Below are 26,868 nucleotides of genomic sequence, written 5' to 3'. Positions count from 1 at the left end.
TTACTGGAACATTTGGAACATTCCGTAAGTTTTCTTTCCCCTGATCTCCTGTAAAGCTTTCGGTGTTTCTTTAATTTCTTTCTTGTCTTTCTCCTCGGTAAGCCATTTAGTGTTTTGATACATCACAGAAGAATACCATTTATTTTCATTAACTCGTCGCATTCTTGAAGCTATCGATAATAGCTCTTTAACTTGTTCATCCCTTTTCGTCCCTTTAAGTCTATTATTGAAAGCAATAGATCTACTTTCTCCACATTTTCTAATAAATATTTTAAGCTCTTTAGGAAGAGTTTCAATGTGTTGAAACAAAGTTTTTCCTTGTTCATCTAGATCGTCCTTTCGTGTGAATAGAACAATGCAGTATTTATATAAGTCGTTCCCAAAATGTTTTACGAGATGCATGACGGAATTGTGCTCTTCTTCAGTGTATCTGGAAATACTAATAACCAAAATGAATGCGTGAGGTCCAGGTGATGTAATCCTTAAAGATTTAGCAATTTCAGCTTGTGAATTTTCGTTTGAAACTTTTGTATCAAATATACCTGGAGTATCAACAAGAACAATTTTTTGGCCAAATCGAACTGCTTGACCCTCTGAACATTTGCTTGTGATGGATGATCCAGATATACCAGATTCAAATATTTCCATGCCAAGAATAGTGTTTCCTGTGGCACTCTTTCCACTACCTGTTTTTCCAATTAATACTAATCGTATCTCTTCCCTAACTGCCTCTTCTTCAAAGCCTTTGGTAAATGCTCCGACTATTAATAATAAGGAAAAAATACATATTTAAAAATAAATGAACAATATAATAAATCAAATTTAATTTTTGAGCAATCACGCTTGCGATTATTTGTGCTAACGATAATGACCGAGTTGTTACGATTGGGAGTTATATGTGAAAATGTTCAATTTCGCAATAATAACGTTGACAATGAATTGGAAACAAAAAGTTGTCAATGTTAGTTTACTCACAAATAAAAAAAAATGCATTTCATTTCATTTCATTTGCCCGATTTGATGATTTTCAGGAAAACTACTTTGTATACCAGAAGTTTCTTCTTGAAAGCTGTTTGACTTTTTGTCTACATTGTCTGTTAATAGTAACTGAGGCGATCATGACCCTATGCTATCAGCAAGCCAGGCTACAAATGTACTTACAATCCTTTTAACTGAAATTTAATGGGATAATGAAATATATGCATTCTTTACGTTGTTGAGCTTTTAAAATAATTTTATTGATTTTATGACTTTGGACTGATCTACAGTGCGTAGGTAAATCGTTTCCATACATTGACATTCGCTGAAATGGTGATGTCTACTGTGATGTCTACTGGACATAAATTCCACACAAATATAAACTTTGGTGAATAATCCTTTAGAACAAATATTCTAAGATTAATTGAGTTGCTACATATCATAATGCTTGTCTAACGTAAATATTAGGAAGGCTTTTTTAAGTGCAGCCATTTCGCACGAGTCACTTTAGTTACATATCAAAAATATATAAATTGATATGCAAGATGTATATTCCAATCATTACTAAAGCTTGAAAGCACATTTAATGTATTAACTATTTATATAATCTTTACAGTAATGGATTACATGAAATACATGTAAATGCAAGCATCAATTAAAAAGTAGCCATTTTGTCACATGTACGAAAAACGTCATTTTTACACCTACCTACGAGTATATACATATGACGTCGGGAGCCAAATTATTATCGCCGTGGCTTTTTTCCTATAGGTCCGTAGTAGCAGCTCACAGGTAATTGTGGACAGGACCCCCCCCCCCCCACGATATTTAACCCCAGAGCTTTTTGGACATTATCTTCCCAGAAATTACATGTTGTATATTTACATGTATTACCTATGGAAAAATAATGAAAGCCCCAAAATGATATCGTTCCACAAAAAAATAACCCACTATAGGAAGTATACATCATAAGAGCATCCCCTTCTTTCACCAAAAATAGTAAACATATTTAAGAATTTTTGTAGTATTCACCACCCACCCCCCAATTTATCAAATTAATACTGAGCTTAAAGATGAGTTTTTTTTTCATGTACCATGTAGTATTCAAGACAACCTTTAATAGCGTAAAAGAACAGATTCAAATCACAAAGACACACCAGCGCGCAAATTGTAATAAAAAACATCTAGTCGTGTAAACAGCATATAATTTTTTTTTATTCAAAATGACTACCATTTTCATTAAAATTGAGGAAGAATGAAAATTTTAACTCTCATTTTTCTCTTTACAACCAAGGCGCATGCGGACGCTATATAGAAATAAAAAAAACTTGTAATGACCTGATTGAACATATTGAAGGAGAAATGGATGAAAGGGAAAGCTACTCAAGTGTTATATCTCTTTAAAAGACAGACAGTTCAAAGTGAGAGAAAAATAGAAAGAGGAATAAATTATATTCACTGACTCAGAGTACCTTTGATATATCAGTAATTAAAATTTAATTTACAATTGAATTATTTATAAGATTTATTAATAACTATCTAAATATTTCAAATAGAAGGTTCAAACACTGAAAATATTGTGCCCAGGTATGAGTGTACATGTCTCATTGTATCTATTAAAAATATAACCATTTTGTGCTTTGATTTTGTTTAGAATTTGCATATATATAAAATGAAACATTAGCTTTAATGAAAATAATAGTTTCATATATTCTATTTACGTTTGTCAGTAAATATCAATGTTGTCTACGAACTTTAAGAACATGCCTCGTACATGCATATGATAGGAATTATTTTAAAGGCAATAAATTGTCAGTCTAAATTCAAAGAAAAAATCATGGAATTTTTTTTTCAAGATATCAATCTTTCAACATTTAACATTACAAAGCGCTAGACTTTTTATTTGCAAAAAAAGAATTTAATTCTCCATAAACGAGATCTACCATTTCGCTAAAGCGCGATAATCATTCTTTTGCGGAAGAAAAACATTACCATAACAGATATTTTGTTGTTTTCATTATTAAATAATCAAAAATCTCGTGCGTATAGAAAATCCGGGAGAAAGCTGCGTTTTTAAAAGCGTGGATTTTATACAGAAATCTAACAACATGGGCTAGAAATTTAAGACAATCACTGCTGCATGTGAAAATAAGAGGCTGAAACCCACACGTAAATCGTAACTTTTAAGCGAAAGTTTTAAGATTTACAGTCATATATGGTTTTGAAGCATATAAAATATGTAATGATACTAGGGATGGCAATCGATTGCAGAATTGTAAATCGGTTAACCTCAAGACATTCCGACCCATAAACCGGTGAGTCGGATCAAGATATCTATTATTAATGTTTTTCATACACACAAGAAAGCTAGAAAAAGACGTTTAATTAGAATTTAAATTATTTTATTTATCTTGATCAGGAAAAAAGATTAAGAAATCCACGAATCTTGCCTTCAAAATCAGACACAGATAATTTTGTTTCCAATGCATATGTAAAAAGAGTTTCATTCTGCATGGTCACCATAATGAATACTAAATGTCTGAACTCACTTTATTTTAATAACCAGGTTCTTCCTAAAATATAATTTAATAGACAACGGCAAAATGTATAGACATACTACATGTAATAAAAAGTACTAAAGGGTCACCGTGTTGTTTCTAATATCATTAAAAAATCAAAGAAAGTCGTGGTAACGATATTCCATACAACGTTGTTGCAACCACTATTGAAATAATGACCACTATTGAAATAATTATATCAATAGTGGTTGAGAGTGCATTTCAATAGCAAACATAGTTATTAACCACTATATATTGAAATACAACCACTATTGAAATAATTATATCAATAGTGGTTGAGAGTGTATTTCAATAACAAACATATTTAATTACCACTATTGAAATACGACCACTATTGAAATTCGATCACTATTAAAAGAACTATTTCGATAGTTGGTGAGATTTATTACAACTACAAACATAGGTTGCAAATACTATTAAATATAGATTTCGATATGAATTAAATTATGGTTTTAGTTTTGAAGTATTATCAGCAACTATCAAAATAATTATTTAAATCACTTTTCAAATTATTATTTCAATAACTATCTAAATCTTCATTTAAGGACAGATGATACAAACAAATATGGATGCCGAAATTGGTATATATTTTTTGGGGTCAGATTTAATTGAAAATGATGTAAATAATAAAGGACAATTCTAAATAAGGCGTATCTGTGGTCCCCGGGTACTCGTCAAATTTCGAGCATTTAACAAAAGCCTTAAAAAACTAAATTTTATCAAAAACTAATGTCTTTATTATTTGAGTCTCCATCTAAAAATGTCGAATAATAGATATATACAGCATGCGTAGCTGAGTTTTCAATTAAGTTGGGGTCCTTTGATATTCATGAATATCAAAAGAAATCACTGACAGGTACATGTACACACTTTGAAGCTTTCGTAAACACTGAGCACAGGTTTGTTCAGAGTCGAGTTTGATATATAATGTGTATATTGTATGTGTTAATGTTGAGTAAAAATATCTTTGTAAAACAACCTTGTGCTCTTTGTTTTATAATTAAAGGTATTGTGATTTTGAACATCTTCGCTGTCTTTATTTACATCCGATTGACCTCTTTATGACCTGTTTCGAATAACAACAAGCCACGTGGATTTGTGTCGTTACAGGTAAATACTCACAGTGAACATGCTACAGTTGAAAAGTACTCGGTCGATCTTGTATCGGTCAGCATACATACTTGTTTGGTTGATCTTAATTGTTTTAATGGTTCATTCCCATTGCCAGAGTTTTGTGCATAGAAAATTGTTTGTTGTTTACTGTGAGTCTTGAAGATCCACTCGTAAAATTCGACTTTAAAAGGAAAATATTATATATGAGAGATATTCTTTTTATAGTATCTAATTTCAATGTCTCAATATTCAATATGTCTCAATTCAATAACAGAAAAACCGTAGTCTGATGGAGGGGAAAGGTTCCGGCATTTTTAGCGCAATGGGTGTTAAAAATTGGCTTGTATTTTTTGATGTTCAATTATTCATTATGAATGCACAAAGGTTTTATTAGAAATACTTTGTTATGCACAAAGACATCAAACAAAATACCCATTGCTACTATCTATCCAGTAAACAAAGGGTGCAAAAAGGGATCACGCTTCTATACTTAAGTGGAATACTTCTTTCTAGAATAGTATAAAAAAAATGTAAACCTTTTGTGATGTTCAAAATTCTGCCAAACTACATGTAAAACCATCCTTATTAATTTATACACTTTAATTATTAATCTATATAATTTTCACTCTAAATCCAATTTTTTTTTTAATTTTGGACAAAAAATTAAAATTACACGGTGAAACTTTTCTTTCAATATCGGTTGTCTTTCAATAGTGGTTGAAACTTATGGTAATCATATTGAAATGCACTCTTACCCACTATTAAATAATTATTTCAATACTGCTCATATTTAAATAGTGGTTGAAACCTTGGGTTATTATATTGAAATGCACTCTCACCCACTATTGAAATAATTATTTCAAAAGTGGTCGTATTTCAATTGTGGTGAATATCTATGTTTGTTATTGAAATGCACTCTCAACCACAAATGATGTAATTTTTATACCCCCGCTTTAAAAGCGGGAGGGTATATAGTAATCGGTATTTCCGTCCGTCCGTCTGTTACGCTTTGGGGTACCCATCTCTTATCCGCAACTCCTCTCATACCACTGACGGAAATTAAATGAAACTTTCACAGAATCTTTATTACATATTGCCATTGTGCACCTCCTATTTTACTTTTTTATCTGACATATATTTTGGATTTTCCAGAGCAAAACATGGACACTGCCATTTTATTCATATGGGAGGCGGGAGGTATCATTTAGTGTGCTCATTGCTCACAGTTCCTCTAGTTTCAATAGTGGTCATATTTCAATAGTGGTTTTTACCTATGTTTGTTATTGAAATACACTCTCGACCATCATTGAAATAACTAATTCAATAGAGGTCGTATTTCAATAGTGGTTACTAACTATTTTTGCCATTGAAGTGCACTCTCAACCACTATTGATATAATTATTTCAATAGTGGTCGTATTTCAATAGTGGTTATTTACTATGTTTGCTATTGAAATGCACTTTCAACCACTATTGAAATTATTATTTCAATAGTGGTCGTTATATCAATAGTGGATGCAACACAGCGTATTCAAAACAGTAGTTCATATAATTAAACACTTCACATACTGACCAATTACCCCGCGCTCTCAGTCTGGAGAGCTATCAATAATAATAACCTCCAAATCGCCTTAATCATAAGATTGTAAAAACGCTTAATAAACTTTTACAGAGCGATTTTTTTAAGGCAAGTGATACAAACAATTTGTTTCTTTAAAAAAGATTTAATATCATTTCACATGTTTAGAAATGTGGATGGTTCTTAGAATTTTTTCTCCTAAGAACTGGAATATGAAAAAGACTTGGAAAATATAAGTTATATTTCAATGAAAAAACAAGTATAGACAAATCACATTCAGTAAAGGTTTACAGGTGAAAACAATTTTCAGAATATGTTAAAATGGTGCTTAAAGTGTAATATAAACTTACAAAATATACCAAGCCAGATGAATTTTATTAGGAAAAGCTAAATGGTAAAAATCAGCCTATGTGATATTGCTAATTTTTTGTCATGTTGATCTTCCTCTTAAAATTCACCTGGCTTGGTATATTTTTCTAAGGTTTATATTACACTTTTAGCGCCAAGATAACATATTCTGAAATTTATTTTCACCTGTAAACCTTTACTGAATGTGATTACCCGGTGGCAATAGACACTTCTTCGTTTGAGGACACTTGCGTTGGAAACATATGTTTGGATCCTGTATCAGGTTTAATTTTAATAGGGAATCAGATAATTTCCGAAACATAGGATACATGAAAGAACATAGGGGGCTTCTGAAAAATTTGCCCCAAAAATTAAATAAATTTCAAAAAATCTAAAAGTATTGATTGTTTATTGTTAAATGCCGAGTCGGCAAAATTTTAGCCGTATTTTGGCGGATGAATACTCCTAGAGGCATGCTTTATTTTGAAAGAAGATCTACTAACACTGCTTGAAATACTTCAAACTTTACATTTTATTATTCCTTGGAATTGTGTTTTTATTGAGTTAATAAGACACGCTACTGTCACCTATATGTATAAGCGATGATCTACCGTTTATGAGTGGCTTCTTATTAGAAGATCCTTAATTAGTCACCGATAAGACTATTTCAATTAAAATGACTGTGATTTGCAAATGGTTATGTCGATAGCTTTTACTATGTTTACCATGCCTGTTTAGAACCTTGGTATACATTTAAAGAGATCTAGTCGCACAACCTACATACTGTATTTGTTCCTAGTAACCCCCTCCCAGCCATCTATCTATACTCTCTATCGCTATCGAACATAAGACGTTTCCAATATAACTTGTAGTCATATTTTGAGAGCAGTGAATGTTAATGTATAAGAAAAAATCATTTGTAAGGTTCAATTTATTTACGTAGGACGAGAATTTAAAATATAAACTTTTTTGTATTTCACGGGTAAAATATGCGGAAGAATTAATATACATCTCAGTATAGTGGAGTGACAAACTTAAAAAAAAAGATGCTTAGTTTTCGAGTTTAATGGACAGGCATACCCTACGGCTGAAAGTTATATTTTATAAAAGAGACATCCCTCCTTATACATTATCGCCCGGTCGTAGAGTTTTCTCAAGTCAATTTTTTTTTAAACTTGCAACGAAAGTGAAAAGGGGGGTGGGGTTGAAAAGTCGTTTATTTTGCTTGCAAATGTTATTCTTTTTGAAAGATGAAACATTGAATAAAAAATATACTTATTTGTGTGTAATAAGATAGATACAGGTATCTAAATTAACAATGTAAAATTAATCTGAAATATTACCCCCCACCTTAATAATCGTATATTTTGATAAAGAAACTGTGTTACTTTCAAAAATAAAACTCAGCACAATTATTGTATGCAATAAATAACGAATATTTACTTAAGTGTTACAAAGATATTAATGAGACAATGATTTGTGATCACACAAACCCCACGTTTTTTAAGGATATCTTCACTCTAAGTCTTGTGTTCTAATTTTAAACGTTTTGTGTAACGGAAATAGATAAATATAATCCCATCATGCATGTGATAGTGGCCCCATCGATCAGAATATTTTAAAGAATATTAAATTAGCTTCTACTTTTTATGAAATAATGCTAATATTCAGTTTGAATTTAAATTCATGAGCATTTGAAAAAAAAAAATCAATTAAAAAAATACATAAAGGACAAGGATGTCACTGTTCTTTGACATTCCATTTTATACGTGAACAGAAGGCCATATGACCCAGAGGACTCAGGACCAGCTGAGCCACTTAAGTACTCCCAACGCACCCCTAATAGGTACGGCAGCTCTACGTACAAATGCTGGAGAATCAACTTCACCCCAGAAAACACTAGGGACTCTCCGGGGAGTGTGTACATGTACCAAACGTGAGAAACTGCGCACAGAAAAACGATGAATTAAAATCTTTTCATTAAACTGTTGCGGAAAAAAGAAAAAATATAAACTATCTAAAGTTTCAAGAGCTAGTGGGGCAATATGATATATTGTGTTTCCAAGAAACAAAAACAGATGACTTAGAGATATAATTGAAATCGAAGGTTTTGAAATAAAGATGAAAAATAGAATTAAATATGGTAGAGTGAACTCTCGAGGTATAATATTAGCATACAAAATGAATTTAAAAACTTTATTAACATCCATGAAACAGAATGTAAATCAGCACTGTGGTTAGAAATCTCAAAAAAAATATACGCTTTATGAAAAAAATAAACTAATCGAAAATATAGATATACCTCCAGAAAATTCAAAATACGGTAGTTAGGATTTATTTACCGGTAGTACAATTGAACTAGAGATGCAAAGAATTGGAAAATAGTGACAAATATGTTATGTAAGCAGGTGACTTCAATGCTCCAACCGGAACAGATATAGAAATTTTCAACGTTGATAATGAAAAAAAATATGAATTTTGTGAAATCTTTGAAATCATGGGAAAATGAAAATTTCCTCATAGACGATATGTTAGAAAGAAACAATGAAGACAAAGTTCAAAACTCATATGGTAAACTTTTATTAGAAATGTGTAAATTAAATAAGTTGTTAGTTGAAAACGGACGTATTGGCGATAACTCATTAGGAAAGGTAACGTTTCAGGTTCGAGCACTGTAGACTATTTTCTTTGTGATAATTTTCTTCATAAGTATATCATGAATATGCAAGTACTTGAACAAAACAAATTATTTTCTGATGTTCATAAACTTATTGCTCTGTATTTAAAACTAGGAAAAAGTGATTTCAGTATGAATTGTTCAAATACAACGGAATGTGAAGAAAAAATCAAACCATGGAATCCTTCTAGGGAACATGTATATGAACAGTCTATTAATATTGATCAACTAAATAAAGAATTAATGAAATTGTGGAAAAATTAAATAAGATAACCATAGATGCAGCAAAAATTTCTATAGGTGTCAGTAAAGAAACAAATAAATAAAAATACAAAGAACTCTTAACCTTTGTTTACAAAGGCTTGCGAAAAAGCCCGCAAAAAAATACCGGAATAGCAAAGTTTATTATTTTTGAAAACGTACAGAAAATGCACACAAAAAATATAAAGAAAATGAAAAAAAAATCCTAGATAAAGAGCAGATAAAATATAGAAACAATTTTAGTAAACATTTAAAAGATATAAAAAATAACAACCCCAAAGAGCATTGGAAAATAATTAATAATTACAAAAAAAAAATAAAAGAAATAAACATGAAGAAAATACACCAATAGATATAGAAACACTATATATTAAAATTTTAAAGATTTAAATAAAGCTCCGGAAATAGATGACGAAATTTGTCAAATAGTTGATAATGATATCTCTAGCTTACAGTGCACAGATCTTAATCAAGAACTTAACAAATATATAAATCAGAATGAAATTGCAATCTATAGAAAACCTAAAAAATAATAAATCGAGTGGAGAAGATAATATAAGAAATGAATATATCAAAGCAACGCAGAACATGATGTTGCCAATTTATGAAAAATTATTTAATTTGATTTTTTCTTCTTGGTAAGAGGGAAATATTATACCAATATATAAAAAATAAAGGCTAGAAAAGTAAGCCACTTACTACCAATTACACTTTTAAGTTGCGTTGGAAAACTTTTCACAACGATTCTTAATGAACGACAAATTATATTTTCTGATGAGTTTAAAGTAATACATGAAAATCAAACAGGCTTCAGAAAGGGATATTCAACAATTGATAATTTATTCTCAATACATATTTTATTCGAGCTTCTTAAAACAAAAAAGAAAAAAACTATTCTGTTGTTTATAGATTTTGAGAAAGCTTTCGATAATGTATGGATCTTATGCAAGCCGGAAGTTGAAACCCAGTGAGGACCATGCTACCATTGAGAAGGAATGTCTAGGTATTGTGTGGGGGTCCAGAAATTCCACCGATATCTCTATGGTAAGGAGTTCGTGTTGGAGACCGATCACCAGCCATTGGTGTATCTATAGTCTGTTTTACCCTATGTGACTCTGAACCAAATCTACTGTGGCTAGTGAACATCACATAGGGTAAAAACAGACTATAGGACACTCTTTTATTCAAGGAGGTAAACAATTTCGTCACGGGAGCCATATTATGAAAGCAGATTTCAGTGAATATTTTTATGTTGGGATTTACATGCCTAAACGGTAAGCTATGTAGAAATAATAATGACAGAGAGTCAAATAAACAACTAAATGACTTAATTGAAGCGAACGGCAGTGTGGTCTAGGTGAATAATTCTTGCTATAGTCGACCGAAGTTGGGATTTAATCTCCAGACATGAATTATTCATAGTTGTCCAGGGATTCTGCGACGGCGTCAGTCCAAATATCTAGCCTAGCAGAATCTCAACAGGGATTAGTACTAGTAGTATGCAAATAGTATACGAGTGTATTATAGTCTTAATATAGTATGTAGTAGCTACAATGTATGGTGTAAAGTACGTGTTTATTGTACACAAATATTTCGTATAAATATTTTGTGGAGTTATGCAGTAAAATGCTTTAGTATGTGCAGTAAAATGCAGTATGCAGTAAAATGCACAGTATACAGTTAATGTTATGATATGCATGAGCACGAATCAAGTTTCTAATTTTATGTACATTTATAATAATATGTGAATTTACTATGATTTTGTAGATCCCAAATTGGTCCAGGGAACCATTCTACCCAAACAACAAACCAATACAAGAACTTTTACATATGTATTAATCCTTGAATAAATGTGATATTTCTTAAGAACTGTTATAGTATTCCTTTTGTGTGGCGACCTATCGGCCCGCCTGCCACAGTTTCCAACCTGTTTAAACGATGTTGACATATGTCGTTTGGAATGCCCTAATGCTTGTCATTGGCGACTTTAAAAAAGAATTTTTTTTCTCTTTTTTTTTCCTCCGTTAGTGGCTATATCTTTGCTATTCTTGCAAACTGCTTTCAGCTATTACCCGGGATTTAGATCTGTACCTTGTTGAATGCTATATAAAGGCTATTTATATTGTTGTTCAACAATAGAATTTATAGCCTACAATGAATTTCATATAATTCGTTGCATTTAAAGCAGCACAGTGACGCACAAAGGGGAAAATTGACAAATGTAGAATTTTCGCATGACCTCTGTAAATTTTGTTCAATTCCTTAAAGTATTAGGTTTCAGAAAATAACAGGTTTCACAACCTAAAAATAAAATTTTTAAGGGGAAAAATAAAAGTAAAAATAATTTCTGTCTGCCCCAGAACGAAAATATTGCAAAATACCCTGGTACTTCTTCCTCCCTATTACCGTAAATCTGGAAATGTTTACGTCCGACTCGATTTATTTTTGCGAATTTTGGTCAAAAAGCTGTTGATTAATTTTTACGCTTCAAATTTTTGCGAATTGTCACTGGTGCTGAACATAAAAATCACTGAAGATTTTCATATCAGGTTATTTTTCAAATAATATGCCCAGTTAGAATACCACCAATATACTCGCAACGTGGCAAGAAATTGCAAAATCGCTCCCAAACAATTTTGATAAAAATACAAAAGGATTTGCACTGAAAATAATTTCTAAATAAATTAAAACAAACATTTTAGAGGTTGTGTATGCCTTTTAACCTAAAGTATAATCCAAATGAAGAAAAAATATATTAACTAATTTTCTCAACGTTTGTTTTTCTTTTTTTCTCACCTAAACTTTACACGCCGCGTTTACATTTCAATGGAATTTTCTAGTAAATGCACTGAATTAGAGTTATCGCCCGTGTTGATATACAGTTAGATAAAATAACAGTTTTCTCTTTATTGGCAAATTAATTGATGAAAATAATTTAAAAAGGGACATACCACCTCAGTGTTTGTCAAATCATCGGACGATATTGCATATAATGAGGGCAATTTACACGCACGGGTAATTAACTTGTACTTATAGTAGACTAGTGTAAACAGGTTTCTTTTGAAAATGACCAGTGCTTACCGACGCCTATTCACTGAGTTTAAAAAAGACACGAGTTCTCAGAAAAAAATTCTTCACATGTTGATTTATTTTTAAGAAAAATATTTTTGCGAATGCAATGCACGCGCAAATTTGCTAAAAATTTATCTACAGTATAAATTTCCAGATTTACGGTATACGCGTGCGCAGGAAAATGTTGAATAAGTTTCCATAGTTACCATGGTCTCAGGTATCCACGAATGAATACAAGTAAACCAAAAAATTTTATGTAATCTTTTTAAAAAGTTGTTAAAACAAATTTCTCACCTTTGCATGCTCCAGTTGAATTTTGTTTACAAGTTTGAGCTAAAAATAAGAGTAGCGTGACCTTGACATATACGAAACAAGGAAACGGTTGATACAGCCTTTTTTTCCGGCACTTATGTTGTGCAGTCAATTATTGCAGTTTAATTGTCATATCTTCGCTATATACTCATAATTTTCTTACGTCTTTCTCTGTACATGTATGCTACAGATATCTTAAAATTAAGATATGATTTGACTCACTGTGCCGCTTTAACCTTGAATTTAGGGTATCCAGTATTAAAGTCTTTTGTAAGCAATGGCAGTGATCTTGTTTTTAAAAGCCATCATACTGTGCACCCGGGTTTAAAGTAATTAACAGAGCTATCAGCCAATTTTCGTGTCATTTACGCAAAATGGCTTTTGTGAATCGAAAAAAAGTTAAATAAACTTGTTCTCTATTGATCTGGTTATAGATCGATAAAGGGTTACCTGGTTTAGAGTAGTGAAATTCAATAAGCCTTTTAATTTAAAAAAAAGACGCTTAAAATTAAAACACATTCCTTTTACGAATCGTGTTCAGCTTTCGGAAACAGGACCTGGATCAAAGACATACTTTGAAAGATAATTTATTCCGTGTTTTATTTACCGAAGTTTACCGGTGTTCAGTTGAGAGTCTGGCATCGGTGTTTTGATCGTTAGCAAACAATATAATGATAATGTATATCAACGCCACAGTAGCCGATTCTTTAAAAATGACGCTTAAAATAATTTCTTTTTTTAAAGTCATTCAACTATATATTTTGCAGAATATCAAATCTTTTATTATCTACTAATCATAAAATCTACATGTATTTCTAATTGCAGTGCTTTGCTTTTGCTCAAGCATTATTTTAAATAATCATCAAGTGCGCAATATCTGCAGTCTGACCAACTGCTAAACAAATATATCTTTTTTTCGAAGTATTGAGAGCTGTCACTAACGAAATAAATAATTTATAACTGTTCCCTTTCCTTAAAAATATGAATAACAAAACTGACGAAACAAGCTTATTCAGAGAATTCGTGTCCCCCGCTTAGGGAAGAAGTCGGATCCCCCTGACTGAATTTGTATAATTATTAAATGTATACTGAAGCATATAAAATATATGTATGTCAATGCATAAAGAGATTTGATTGCTTCTTCTTTATTATGTGTATAGAAGATTCTTTTTATATGGAATATTTATCACACTGTAATGATGATTTTATGAGTTTTTACATGTATTTCTTTTCGAAAAAAAAAAAAAAAATATATATATATATATATATATATATATATATATTTTTTTTTTTTTTTTTTTTCGAAAAAAAAAGTAAATGGATTGTCCGGGATTCAGCCCGAGACCTCTCACGTGTGAAGTGAGAGACACACCACTAGACCAAGGAACTGCTTTACCCTGACGAGATTATATGCAAATATGAAGTCACATATATGTATTTATAAATTTACGTTCGATATTGTCAAACTTTTACACAATGCATTGTGTCTAATTAACCTTTATTAAACAGTTCTAATGTAATAAGAATAAAAAGTCCGTCAAGAACCTGTTTTATACGTAATAATTCTCCTCATGCCCCTGTGCTAAAAATAGCGACATATAATACAACAAATACTAATAAAACAGACGGGGCGGGAAACTTTGAGAGGGGTGACAGAGATCCTAAGGAGTTTTGATATACAATTAAATTGCCAAAGCTCAAAATCCTCTTGAAATATCGCCTGGAAAGGATAGTGTTACACACAGACATAATGTATTAATTTACAACCTTGAACTTTGACCCTTTGACCTCAAAGTATAAAGGGGTCTTCCTTAGGCCACAGGGAGTTGTTATGTAAAATTTCATTGCAAAAGTTCAAATGGTTCTCGAGATATCACGCGGAAACGAAAGTGTTCTAACAGACAGAATTTGGGAATTTTGACCTTGACCTTTTACCTTTTGACCGAAAAATCAATAGGGTTCTTCTTTAGTCCATAGGGAGTTGATATGCAAAATTTCATCGCGAAAGCTCAAAGGGTTCTCAAGATATCGTGTGGAAACGAAAGCGATACAGACAGACAGAATGACGGACGGACAGATCCAAATTAATATCCCCCACTTATTAAGCGGGGAACAAAAAAATCGAAAACAAAATCAATTTGTAATAATTACCATATGAATCCTGTTTTGGAAAGGAAAATGAGAAAGGATCTTTCTTCGATATTGTTGAAACGGTTGTGTACGAACCAATTCCGGTGTCTTCACCTTAAACACCAATATTATAGAATTTCTTAGACTTAAAAACAAATTTAAAAAATCATTTTTTAGAAATAGTTCGCATATAATAAGGAGATAAAACACAATATTTACATTCGCTGTGTTTTTCTAGCAAGCTTACTGTGAAGTTGATTTGAACAACATTTTCGTGTATACTCACGCGTAGAAATATGCACGGAGAAACGTGCGTTAACGTGACGTCACAATGAGACTTCAGCGACGTTAGTAAAATGCAATAATATAGGACAGCGAGAAATTCAAATATTGAGTATATTTTAGTTGCCTCCAAACAGGTAAAATGTAAATATAAGGAATGTTTTTCAGTTTAGTGTGAATTATTGGTGTGTGAATCACACAGACTTGCACGTAGGCATGTTTTTCATGAAGCGCGCAAGCAAATATGCTTATGCGTGACAAGTCCGTGTGATTCACACACCAATAACTCACATAAAACTAAAAAACATTCCCTAATTGTATATTTCAGTTTAAAAGAAATGTATTATCATTTTAGTTAAACAATGTCTTCTTTATATAAAGTGTTAATTATGTCATCAAAAGTTTAATTGTCCGAATTCTTGTTATTTTCAACTATATCTTATTTTTACATGATTTTTTTCACTTCGAAAGAGTTGACTGTTATTTACTTAATGAAGAGTTTCTAAAGTAGGTTTGTTTGATTTCCTATTATTATAATTCAAAGATATAAAACAGATCACCAGCACTTTGTTATAATGCAGAAGTAAACTTATTTTGTTGTCTGGTTTCGACCAAACAAGACAAGACTTTATTCTCATAAACTGTACAAAACAGTATAGAGAGGATATTACATCGAAAACAGTCAACAAAATAATAATGTTTTTAAATATTATATATATTAATTAAAATAAATTTGTCTGAATAAATAAATCAATGAATAGTAAGTATTACGTTGCAATAGCTTATTCCCTTGCAGCCTCGTGTCATATCAAATAAATAGAAAAGACCAAAAATAGCAAACAATATTCTTTAAAAATTGATTTTATGATGTTTATATACATGTTATTATATACTGTTTTAGTGTTACATGTACTTGCCAACATACAATAAGTTATATGTGCAATGTACATGTAATTAAAAGGACACAATGAGTCAAAATCATGTCTGTCTTTTAAGATAGCTGTAGCATACAGAGAAAGAAAAAAAATTATGAGTTTATAGCTAAGTTATGACAATTAAAGCGGCACAGTGACAAAGGGGAAAATTGACAAATGTAGAATTTTCGCATGACCTCTGTAAATTTTGTTCAATTCCTAAAAGTATTCAGTTTCAGAAAATTACATGTTTCAGAACCTAAAAATTATATTTTCATTGGGAAAAATTAAAGTAAAAATAATTTCTGTCTGCCCCAGAACGAAAATATTGCAAAATACCCTGGTACTTCTTCCTCCCTATTGTACGCGTGCGCAGAAAAGTGTTGAATAAGTTTCCATAGTTACCATGGTCTCAGGTATCCACGAATGAATGTAAAAAGACCAAAAAATTTGATTTAATCTTTTTAAAAAAGTTGTTAGAACATATTTCTCACCTTTGCATGCTCCAGTTGAATGTTGTTTACAAGTTTGAGCTAAAAATAAGAGTTGCGTGACCTTGACATATACGAAACAACGAAACGGTAGATACAACCTTTATTTTTCCGGCACTTATATTGTGCAGTCAATTCTTGAAGTTTAATTGTCATATATTCGCTAAATACTCATAATTTTCATAAGTCTTTCTCTGTATGCTACAGATATCTTAAAATTAAGATATGATTTTGACTCACTGTGCCGCTTTAAACTCCAAGAAAGAACTGTACGATATAAGTGCCGGAAAAACAAAGGTTGTATCTACCGTTTCGTTGTTTTCGTGTTTGTCAAGGTCACGCCACTTTTATTTTTAGCTCAAACTTGTAATCAACATTCAACTGGAGCATTTAAAGGTGAGAAGTTTGTTCTATCAACGTTTTAAAAAGATTGCCTCTAAATTTTTGGTCTACTTATATTCATCCCTGGATACTTGAGACCATGATAACTATGAAAACTTATTATTAATAAACATTTCTGCGCACGCGTACAATGGGGTGGAAGAAGTATTAAGCAATATTTTCGGCCTGGGGCAGACTAAAATTATTTTTATACGCCCGGATCGATAGATCGCGGGCGTATATTGTTTTTGTCCTGTCTGTTTGTCTGTTTGTCTTTCTGTCTGTTGTCAACTTTAACCTTCCCCATAACTTTTGAACAATAACAGATAGAGACTTCATATTTGGTATGCATACTCTACCGATAAAGTCCTTTCAAACGACGGCAAGGTCAATGATCTTGTGACCTTGACTGTGACCTATATGCTAAAAATAGCTCTTTATACTTTTTGTCATAACTTTTGAACCGTAGGAGATAGGGACTTCATGTTTAGTATGCATACTCCACCGATTAAGTTCTTTCAAATGACACCATGGTCAATGACCTTGTGACCTTGACTGTGACCTTTATGCTAAAAATAGCTTTTTCCACTGTTTGTCATAACTTTTGAACCATAGGAGATAGGGACTTCATATTCGGTATGCATACTCCACCGATAAAGTCCTTTCATAGGACGGCAAGGTCAATGATCTTGTGACCTTGACTGTGACCTATATGCTTAGAATAGCTCTTTACACTTTTCGCCATAACTTTTGAACCATAGGAGATAGGGGCTTCATATTTAGTATGCAAACTCCACCGATTAAGTTCTTTCAAATGACACCAAGGTCAATGACCTTGTGACCTTGCCTGTGACCAATATGCTAAAAATAGATTTTTTGAACTTTGTTGCCGCCGGGCGCATTGTGTTTCACAAACACATCTTGTTCTCCTTAAAAATAGAAATTTTTAGGTTCTGAAGCCTGTAATTATCTGAAACCTAATACTTTTAGGAGATGAACAAAATTAACAAGGGTCTTGCAAAAATTCTGCATTTGACAATTTTCCCCTTTGTGGATCACAGTGTCCTCAGGTTTATAAAATTAGCAGTTAAGAAATCAAAAATACTCATAAAAGTATCTCTGAATCAACAAAGTTATGTAATTTTATCCACAGTATTTCTTTAAAGTTAAAGATCAAAGTTAATCATATTATAAAGGGAAAATTGTCAAATTTCCAATATTTTAATTTTGCAGAAAAAGCGAATTGGAATATCAGCAATGCATTTTCTAATTGCAAATTGATCAACAAATATATTTCAAGCTAAACAAAAACCTTAGTATCCAAGCATTCAGAGAAATTGTCATTTTTACTTTATTTGGTATTTTTGTCTTCTATTTCCGTCATGTATTCTATAATACATAGTGTAAAAGGCTTTTGTTATCGTTGCACGACACAGCAATTCACTTCTTATTTCATATCATGCTAATAAACATTGGTATCTAAGGTTGGATTGAAGGAAATCGTATTTCTCTAAAATTGTATTAATTTTTTTTCCTTTTATAAGGTACAAATGTCAACTTTTATAAGACCTTTTCTAAGACTTCCAAAGACCTTGAATCTTATAAAGATGAATAAAATGAAAATTGTTGCATGAAAAAAAAATCATTTTCAAGCCTCATTTTGATGCATTTCAAATTAAATGTTAATTTTTGCAGTTATCCTTCCTGGCTGAGGATCGGATATCCATAATTTACCTTCTAAATACTTCCCAGTCTATAAGTTCATTAAAGCTATAACACATTTTAGATAGAACATTCCAAAGAAAGAGGGCGAAGATTTACTCGAGACGACGTTTGACTCGAAATAAATTAAATGCATCGTGACCCGCCCTACATAACTCTAAGACAATTAGACAGAAAACGATAAAATCAAAACGTCTGCATAGAATTGCATTGGGAAAAGAATCATCAGGTCATTAGTATCAGATTATTTCTTCTTTCTGCTAACAGTTATTTTAAATATCAAATAACAAAGAACGGGAGCGCTTTAAATAAGCTTTCGGCAGAATCTGGGCGAACGTAAAAAGTGATATTTTATTTGACATGTCACGTGAAATTTGAACATTTTTAACAGGTTCCTTTGCAGTAAGAAAGGAAAATATTTTCCCGAAACTGAATTAAGATTTGCTAAAAAAAAATAACTTGAAAATTGGATAGATAAGACATTTTGTGAAAATGGTACATTTGAAATCACGTTATTCTATATTTTTTTTTTATCTCTGGGTCTTCTCTTCATGATTTAAATGTGTGCATTTTAATTCAAAGAAACGGATAATTATATTTAATACAATATTTTTTTTAAAAGGAACTTTTTAAAAAAAATGAATGAAAATATGTGCTTCTTTGTCCTTTTAAATCCATACCGTATGTGTAGCGGTGATAGCTCACTAATATCGGCTACCTGTTCAGAGCACTAGAAGGGAAAGGGTATTTTTGGTTCGAGCCTCGCATTGGCGTTAATTATTTTTTAAGTACAAACAATCAATCATCTTGACAGTTTCAGTTTTATGTATTGATGTATTAAAATTTTGACTTTGCTAAATTCTACTTCAGTTTTGTTCTAGAAATCAATTGCAACCTTCTATTTTATGATGTATATATGTACACTAATCATCTATGCCTATATGCCCATAGGTTTTGTTTATTTATTATTTTTTTTGTTAAAAATTGCTGTTATTGTCACCTCCTTGAAAAAACGGTTACGAATGTTACAATCTGATAAGGTATTTCCAAATAAATGAAAAAATCGCTGTGTTTGTATTTGTAAAATCTGACCAGCTATGTTCAGCCAACCAAATTATGGACGTTTAAACCATAAAACTTTCGTACAAATGATTCCTGCAGTGTTGCAACAACTATTGAAAAAACGACCACTATTGAAATAATTATTTCAATAGTGGTTGAGAGTGTATTTTAATAGCAAACACAGGCTGCAACCACTATTGAAAATACAACCACTATTGAAATAATATTTTAATAGTCGTTGGAAGTTTATTTCAAAACCAAACACTGATTGCAACCACTACTGAAATAAAACAAATCAATACAAAACAAATGTAGTAATCACTATTGAAATAACGTTCACTATTGAAAGAATAAACGTAATAATGATTGAAAGAATGAGAAATTTCAAAAAAGAATCCAGGTTGCAACCACGTTCGCTATTAAATAAATATAGGTACACTGTAGGTTATTTTAGTAAAAAAAAGTGTCGATCGTATATTAATTGAACTTTGTACAAAAAAAGAAAACATAAAACAATTTTAATTATCATACTTATACCAATATTTCAAACTCTTTAAACATCTGTTGTCGAAAAAATAAGTTATTGGTTTTTTTAAAAATTATAAGAAAAAGTACAAATTAAGTAATTCTTTATTGAGTGTGTAATGTTGACGTAATGGTGTATTATATAAATATTGCATGTAGTTGAGTGTGACATTGAAAATTTTCACCCCAAAAAACCATTGTCAACCAAGGCGCAGCCGAGGTTGACAGTTGTTTTCGAGGGGTGAAAATTTTTATATATTATCATTATATAATTATTATACTGAATGTTTTATACAAATACATATAACAGTGAACTGTGCGCGCATAAATTTTGTGCTATTTTTTGGAATATCCGTCGTCAATGATAACTGTTGCTACGCTGGAGGGCATTATTCAGCGGGTTATAGTGTTTTCTAACATAAGTTTCTCGACCAAACAGATTCAACTAATTTACATGAAATGATAATATAAATTTTGTTTAAAGATGGTTATTTTACACATCTTTACAGTAAAACTCGGTTAGACTGTGAGATGGCTTAGTTAACTTAATGATGTCGGATTGGTTACTTGAAGATAGCTAAATGTGTTATAGCTTAACTTAAAGACAAGCATTGCAACAATCACTGTTGCACTTGTACATGTTATTTGTATTTCCCGCGTTTTCCCCTATGCCCATTATACCCACAAGTCTTAGTTTAGATTAGTTTTATAATGAGAATGAATTGCCAAACATAGTGGTTTTGCCAAACATATGCAGAGAAACATGTGACTTATACTTATGCATCATTGAAGCGTCAAGGATACTGGTATGACCTGTGCTTGATACATAGACTGAGCTGAGGGGATCATTGTCACAACAAAGGGTTTCACGACTAAGGTCCGGAAGAATACTACATGTGGAGCCCTATATTGGTGGTGAACGGATAACCGACAAGTCTATCCAAGAGCATGTTCGTTAGTTCGTTAAAAGAATTGCCAAACCTAATAGGATTTATTTCATTCCTGCATCGAGAATGATAATGTAAATGATAATCATTGATTTAGGGGGGATGTTTAGCTTTGATACTTTGAGTGAAATATATTACATGTACCCGGGATTAATTGTTTGACTAGTGGTTACCAATTGTTTTTTGTGTTTTTTAACTGTTTCCTAGAGAGAAAGAGTATATATGTGGATCAGAGTGCGGTTGTTTGTGCAAAAAAAAATTATTATTATAGTGTTTTTGGTTTGAAAAAATTATTATTAAAGAAAGCGATGAATTTGTATGCTTTTGGGAGATAGCCATCATTAATCACCTGTAAGCATTTATTATATAGAATTAAAGAAAGTGTTTAGCCTGTATAAATACCTGATTTTTCTTGCCCTTGATTCGGCAAATGACTGTGGTATAACACTGGATTTTTCCTGAATAGTGGTGAAGCAGTTGGTAAGAAATTTTTTTTTCTGTCTTCCCCTAAATTATAATTTGAGAAACACAGCGATAATGTAGAATTCGTTTGAAGACAAAGTCAAGATTATGAAAAGAGATTTTATTCTGATAAACATATTTTAAATCATTCCCTACCCCAAAAAATGAATCTAAGAATTAAAAGAGAGTAATAATATTAATATCTTAGCTTTTAAATTAAGGAATAACTGTCTTATTTTTCGAATTCATGAAGTGATCAATGGATTGGCTTGTGTGATAATTTGCATAAACGCCGCAGGCGTTTATGCATAGAATTATCACACAAGCCAATTTATTGATCATCTTCATGAATTCGAAAAATAAGATAGTTATTCCTTATATTTACATGCTTTGATTCCGCCAATCCACGGGCTCCAAGCCTGCATCTCTCTAGGTGTTGTCCCGCCCTGCACGTGTTTTTTTTTTTTTTTTTTTGGAACCGCGCCAAAACATTCATGAGGAAATCAATTACATTTACAATTGGTGATTTTATCTCGGACAAAGACATTGGAAATGTAAATATGGAGAAAATCGTCTCAATTTTCTTGTTTTTAAAAACCAAAGACTAGTAACTTGCAGAAATTTAAGCCATAGAAGACAATTTTACTACATAAGACTAAATTTGAGCGTATATCAATGGAAGTTTGGGTAAGGTATATGTATCTTATTTCTTGACAAGAAGATTTACAAATGTTCCTTAACATCATTTTTGATGCCCTCTTCTTTTTTAAAACATTAATATTATTATATTCTTTTCATATCAGATGAATGTACATTTAAGTTAATAACCAAAAATTCTTATATTTCTATTAAATTTATAAGGTGGTGTTTTTAATTTTATATGCCTTGTAAATTCATTTGTTTTCCTTTAATTCACATATGGTAAACTAGTCATGTAAAGATAAAAATGAAATAAATATTTAATTAATTCAAATAAATCTATAGTGTAATAGATTTGCTTACAGCATCCATCCAATACGAAGTAGTAAAAAGGAGTATATTATAATTGCGGTTCGAAGTGGGATATTTGAGGTACGAATATCGATACTTAAAATATTGATGCGCATTAGCAAATAAAATATTTTGAAAATGATAATAAATCTGTTAAAAGACTATGAGGAACATCTATAATATTTATATGTCCTTGAATGAAACCGACCTTCAATTGCATTTAGAATTTTTCTTCGTTTCCACAGAGAAAGACCCATTTCCATTAAGTGGCTCTCGGTTATGTAGCCCATTGTTTCCATATCAATATCTTCACGTTTAAATTTATTGATGTCTTCCTTCAGATTCAACCGTTCTAAAAATGTTTCAATGGTTTCGTTTTCCATACTTGTTGAGTCAATAACTACAAATAGAAAGAAAAAACAATAAAAACAAGTAAACTATAATTGTTCAATAAACAATTAGAGACCTTTCCACCTTTGTAAGCGTTTTTATATAATTTTGATTGAAAAAAGTAGGAAAAAAAACAAGTAAATTTTTAAGGGTAAACCATAATTTTAAACATTAGAATTGAATTGGTAAGAGTAGATCTGTTGATTCACTTCGAGCCATAAGACGCACTGACCTTGAACCTTTGAATACGGAATGTATATGGATAGAAGTTAGTGACCCTATAAGTAATATTTACCTTTGCTGTCTATATCGGCCTCCGAATTCTGATAAATCCTTTTGGAAAAACGTAATGTGGTCCATTGAAAAAGTTTCTGATATATCCAATAAGATAATTATCCTTGGAGACTTAAATGTAGATTTTTTAGATATTCCACGCACTCACATTGTTAACGAAATTTTGTCTCAGTATAGCCTTAGTAATATTGTCAATGAAGCAACGAGAGTCACGAGTAGATCGAGCACGCTTATTGACCCAATTCTGGTTAGCTCAGACATCAAGGTGCTTCACTCTGGAACTGTTCATGTTGATAATTTTATAAGTGACCATAAAGGAACATATGTTTTTGTTAAATCAGATATTATTCAAAATCAATCATATGAAAGAAAGGTTTGGTTATATAAGCACGCAGATATAGATAAATTGAATTCTCTCATTGAAAATACTGATTGGAATACGCTTATAATTGAGGCACCTGATATAGATCAAGCAACGAAAAATTTTACATCAACATTTTTGAATAAAGTAAAGGAATGTATTCCAGAAAAATCGGTTGTAATTCGTCCAAAAGATAAACCTTGGTTTGATTCGGCTCTGCGTAAAACACATAGAAACAAGAATAGATTATTTAGTAGGGCCCAAAGGACAAAAAGAAATTCTGACTGGGAAAAATATAAGAAATGCAGGAATAAGTTTAACAATATGAAAAAAATCGCCATTGAAAACTATCATAATAATATAGAGCATCATATTACAGACGCAAGTAAAAATAATTCCAAACTTTACTGGAAGTTACTGAGAGATATATTTAAAGTAAAATCTACTACCGATATTCCTCCTCTACAGTACACCTCTGTTAATGGTGATGCATGTGTGGCTTTGGCTTTTACTAATGAAGAGAAAATAGATGTTTTAAATGATTATTTTGCTTCTATCACTTGTATTGACGAAAACGACGCCATTTTACCTAATTTCTATTCTGTGTGCAATAACCCATTTGATACAGTCTGTATTGATGAACAAGAGATTATAGATATTATTTCAATTATTCCTGTTAACAAAGCAATAGGTCCAGATAATATTAGTCACAAGATGTTGAAATCCACCATGTATACTATTGTAAAACCATTATGTTTATTGTTTAATAGGTCATTAGTTGATTGTATTTTTCCCTGCAAATGGAAAGTTGCCAATGTTCTCCCTTTATTTAAAAAAGATGATCCATCTGTTATGTCTAATTATAGACCTGTGTCATTGTTAAGTTGTATAGGTAAAATAATGGAACGAATCATATTCAAACACTTGTATAATCACTTTCGTGACAACAATCTTTTTTATAAATACCAGGCTGGATTTTTACCAGGTCATTCCACTGTATATCAACTAATAGAAACATATGATACTATTGTTAAATCCATCGATGATGGTGAAAATTGTTGTATGATATTCTGTGATCTGTCTAAAGCATTTGATCGTGTGTGGCACAAGGGTCTCTTGTTCAAACTTAGAACTTATGGTATAGAGGGAAATATGTTTCATTGGTTAAAGAGTTACATAGAGGGTAGATCACAAAGAGTTTTATACAGAAACTTGCTATCTGACGAAAAACCTATATACGCCGGTGTCCCTCAAGGCTCAGTGTTAGGACCTCTATTATTTCTTATATATGTTAATGATGTTGCTGAAGAAATGACAAGTTTTTGTAGATTATTTGCAGACGATAACTCCCTACAACAGTCATCTAAAAATGTTAATACTATTGAAAACAAACTGAATTCTGATCTTAATAAGCTAGAAATCTGGTCGAAAAAATGGCTTCTTAAATTCAATCCTACTAAAACTAAAGCAATGTTTTTTAGCCTGAAAAAAAGTGTTAATTATCCTAAACTTTTCTTCCAGCAAAGTCAACTAGAATTTGTTTCTTTTCATAAACATTTAGGATTTTTTTTCTCGCAAGATCTTAGTTGGTCTACACATATTGATACTATTCTAGCAAATGCATACAAAAAATTGGGCTTGTTAAAAAAACTTAAATTTGTTGTCAACCGAAACACTCTTTCGCTCATGTACACAACCTTTATCAGACCACAGTTAGAATACGCTTCCTTGGTGTGGGGTGGATGTAATATAGGTGACAGCGAAAAATTAGAAAAATTACAATTATGTGCTGCTAGAATTGTCACAGGATTAACTCTGTTAGCTTCTAAAGATGCACTTTACATTGAAACTGGATGGGAACCATTACATGAAAGAAGGAAAAAGACCAGACTAACTACAATGTATAAAATTGATAAAAACCAAGTTCCTGAATATCTCACTGATATAATCCCTAACTTACGATGTAATTCATCAAGTTACAGTACGAGAAACTCGCAGAACTATAACATACCCAAATGCAGATTGCAAGCTTACAAATCAACTTTCGTTCCCCTTGTTATTGAAGAATGGAACTCATTACCTCTTAATGTAAGAAATTCTCCCTCTTTATCTATTTTTAAAAAGTCTATTTCTTTCAAGAAACAAATGCCACCCTCTTACTTCAGTTATGGAAATCGACGCTTAAATATAATACACACGAGGCTTAGACATAACTGTGTGCTTAATAGCGATCTTTTTCGATGTAATGTAATCTTGAGTCCACTATGTTCTTGTGGAAGAGTGGAGGATTCTCATCATTATTTTTTCTCATGCGAAAAATATACAGAAGCCAGGAAAGAATTTTTTGACAAATTTTTGCGAATGGGTAAATTACATACTGTCGATACTTACACCTTACTCTGGGGAGACAAATCGTTAAAAGATTTTGAAAATGAATACCTATTCTCTATTGTACAAACTTTCATAAAAAAGTCAGGACGATTTGGTTGATATAATAATTATTTCTAATTGTAAATCTTATACAGCATGTCTATTACATATGAAATGTATTCTATTGAATGTGTTTTACTCTGATTATTATACATTATTATTATTATATTATTGTTATTGCTATTTGATATTAAGCTGAAACCCATGTATGTAAATATGTTTGGTATAATTTATATGTAGGGAAAGGGCGTAATAAGTTTTTAGAACTTTTGCCCAATCCCATTTGTATAGTATAATCAATAAAATATGTTCAAATCATCTGTTGGTGTATGGCTTAGAAAATCAAGGCCTTACGCTGGGTTGTACTAGCACAGTACTTTCTACATTGGCTTTATCAACTCTGAAAACAATCTTGAGTCATTATCTCCTTTGAGATAAATTTTCAAGTTTGCAAGAACGAGCGCTTCTTGCACCCTTTTTAGCAAACCTATGTAGAAACTTATGTCTCCAAAGATATAGCTGTGGTCGCAAACACGCATGTGCCATGCAAGATCAATCAGCATTCCCAT

At 31.4% G+C, this 26,868-nt stretch overlaps 1 protein-coding gene across 1 annotated transcript; it reads right to left on the bottom strand.

Moving 5' to 3' along the window:
- LOC134264374 (GTPase IMAP family member 4-like) lies at positions 1-26,868 on the bottom strand. The gene is made up of 3 exons (XM_062746673.1): positions 26,787-26,868; positions 23,033-23,224; positions 1-761 (listed from the first exon to the last, which is right to left on the bottom strand). Exons 1-3 carry the CDS (start codon positions 26,866-26,868, stop codon positions 1-3), a joined length of 1,035 nt encoding a protein of 344 aa, XP_062602657.1.

The sequence above is a fragment of the Saccostrea cucullata genome, unplaced genomic scaffold, assembly GCF_032062105.1.
Source record: "Saccostrea cucullata isolate Sc308-1 unplaced genomic scaffold, CSIRO_AGI_Scuc_v1 ctg1386, whole genome shotgun sequence".
Taxonomy (NCBI): Eukaryota; Metazoa; Mollusca; class Bivalvia; order Ostreida; family Ostreidae; genus Saccostrea; species Saccostrea cuccullata.
This window is presented reverse-complemented; position numbering and strand designations above follow the sequence as displayed.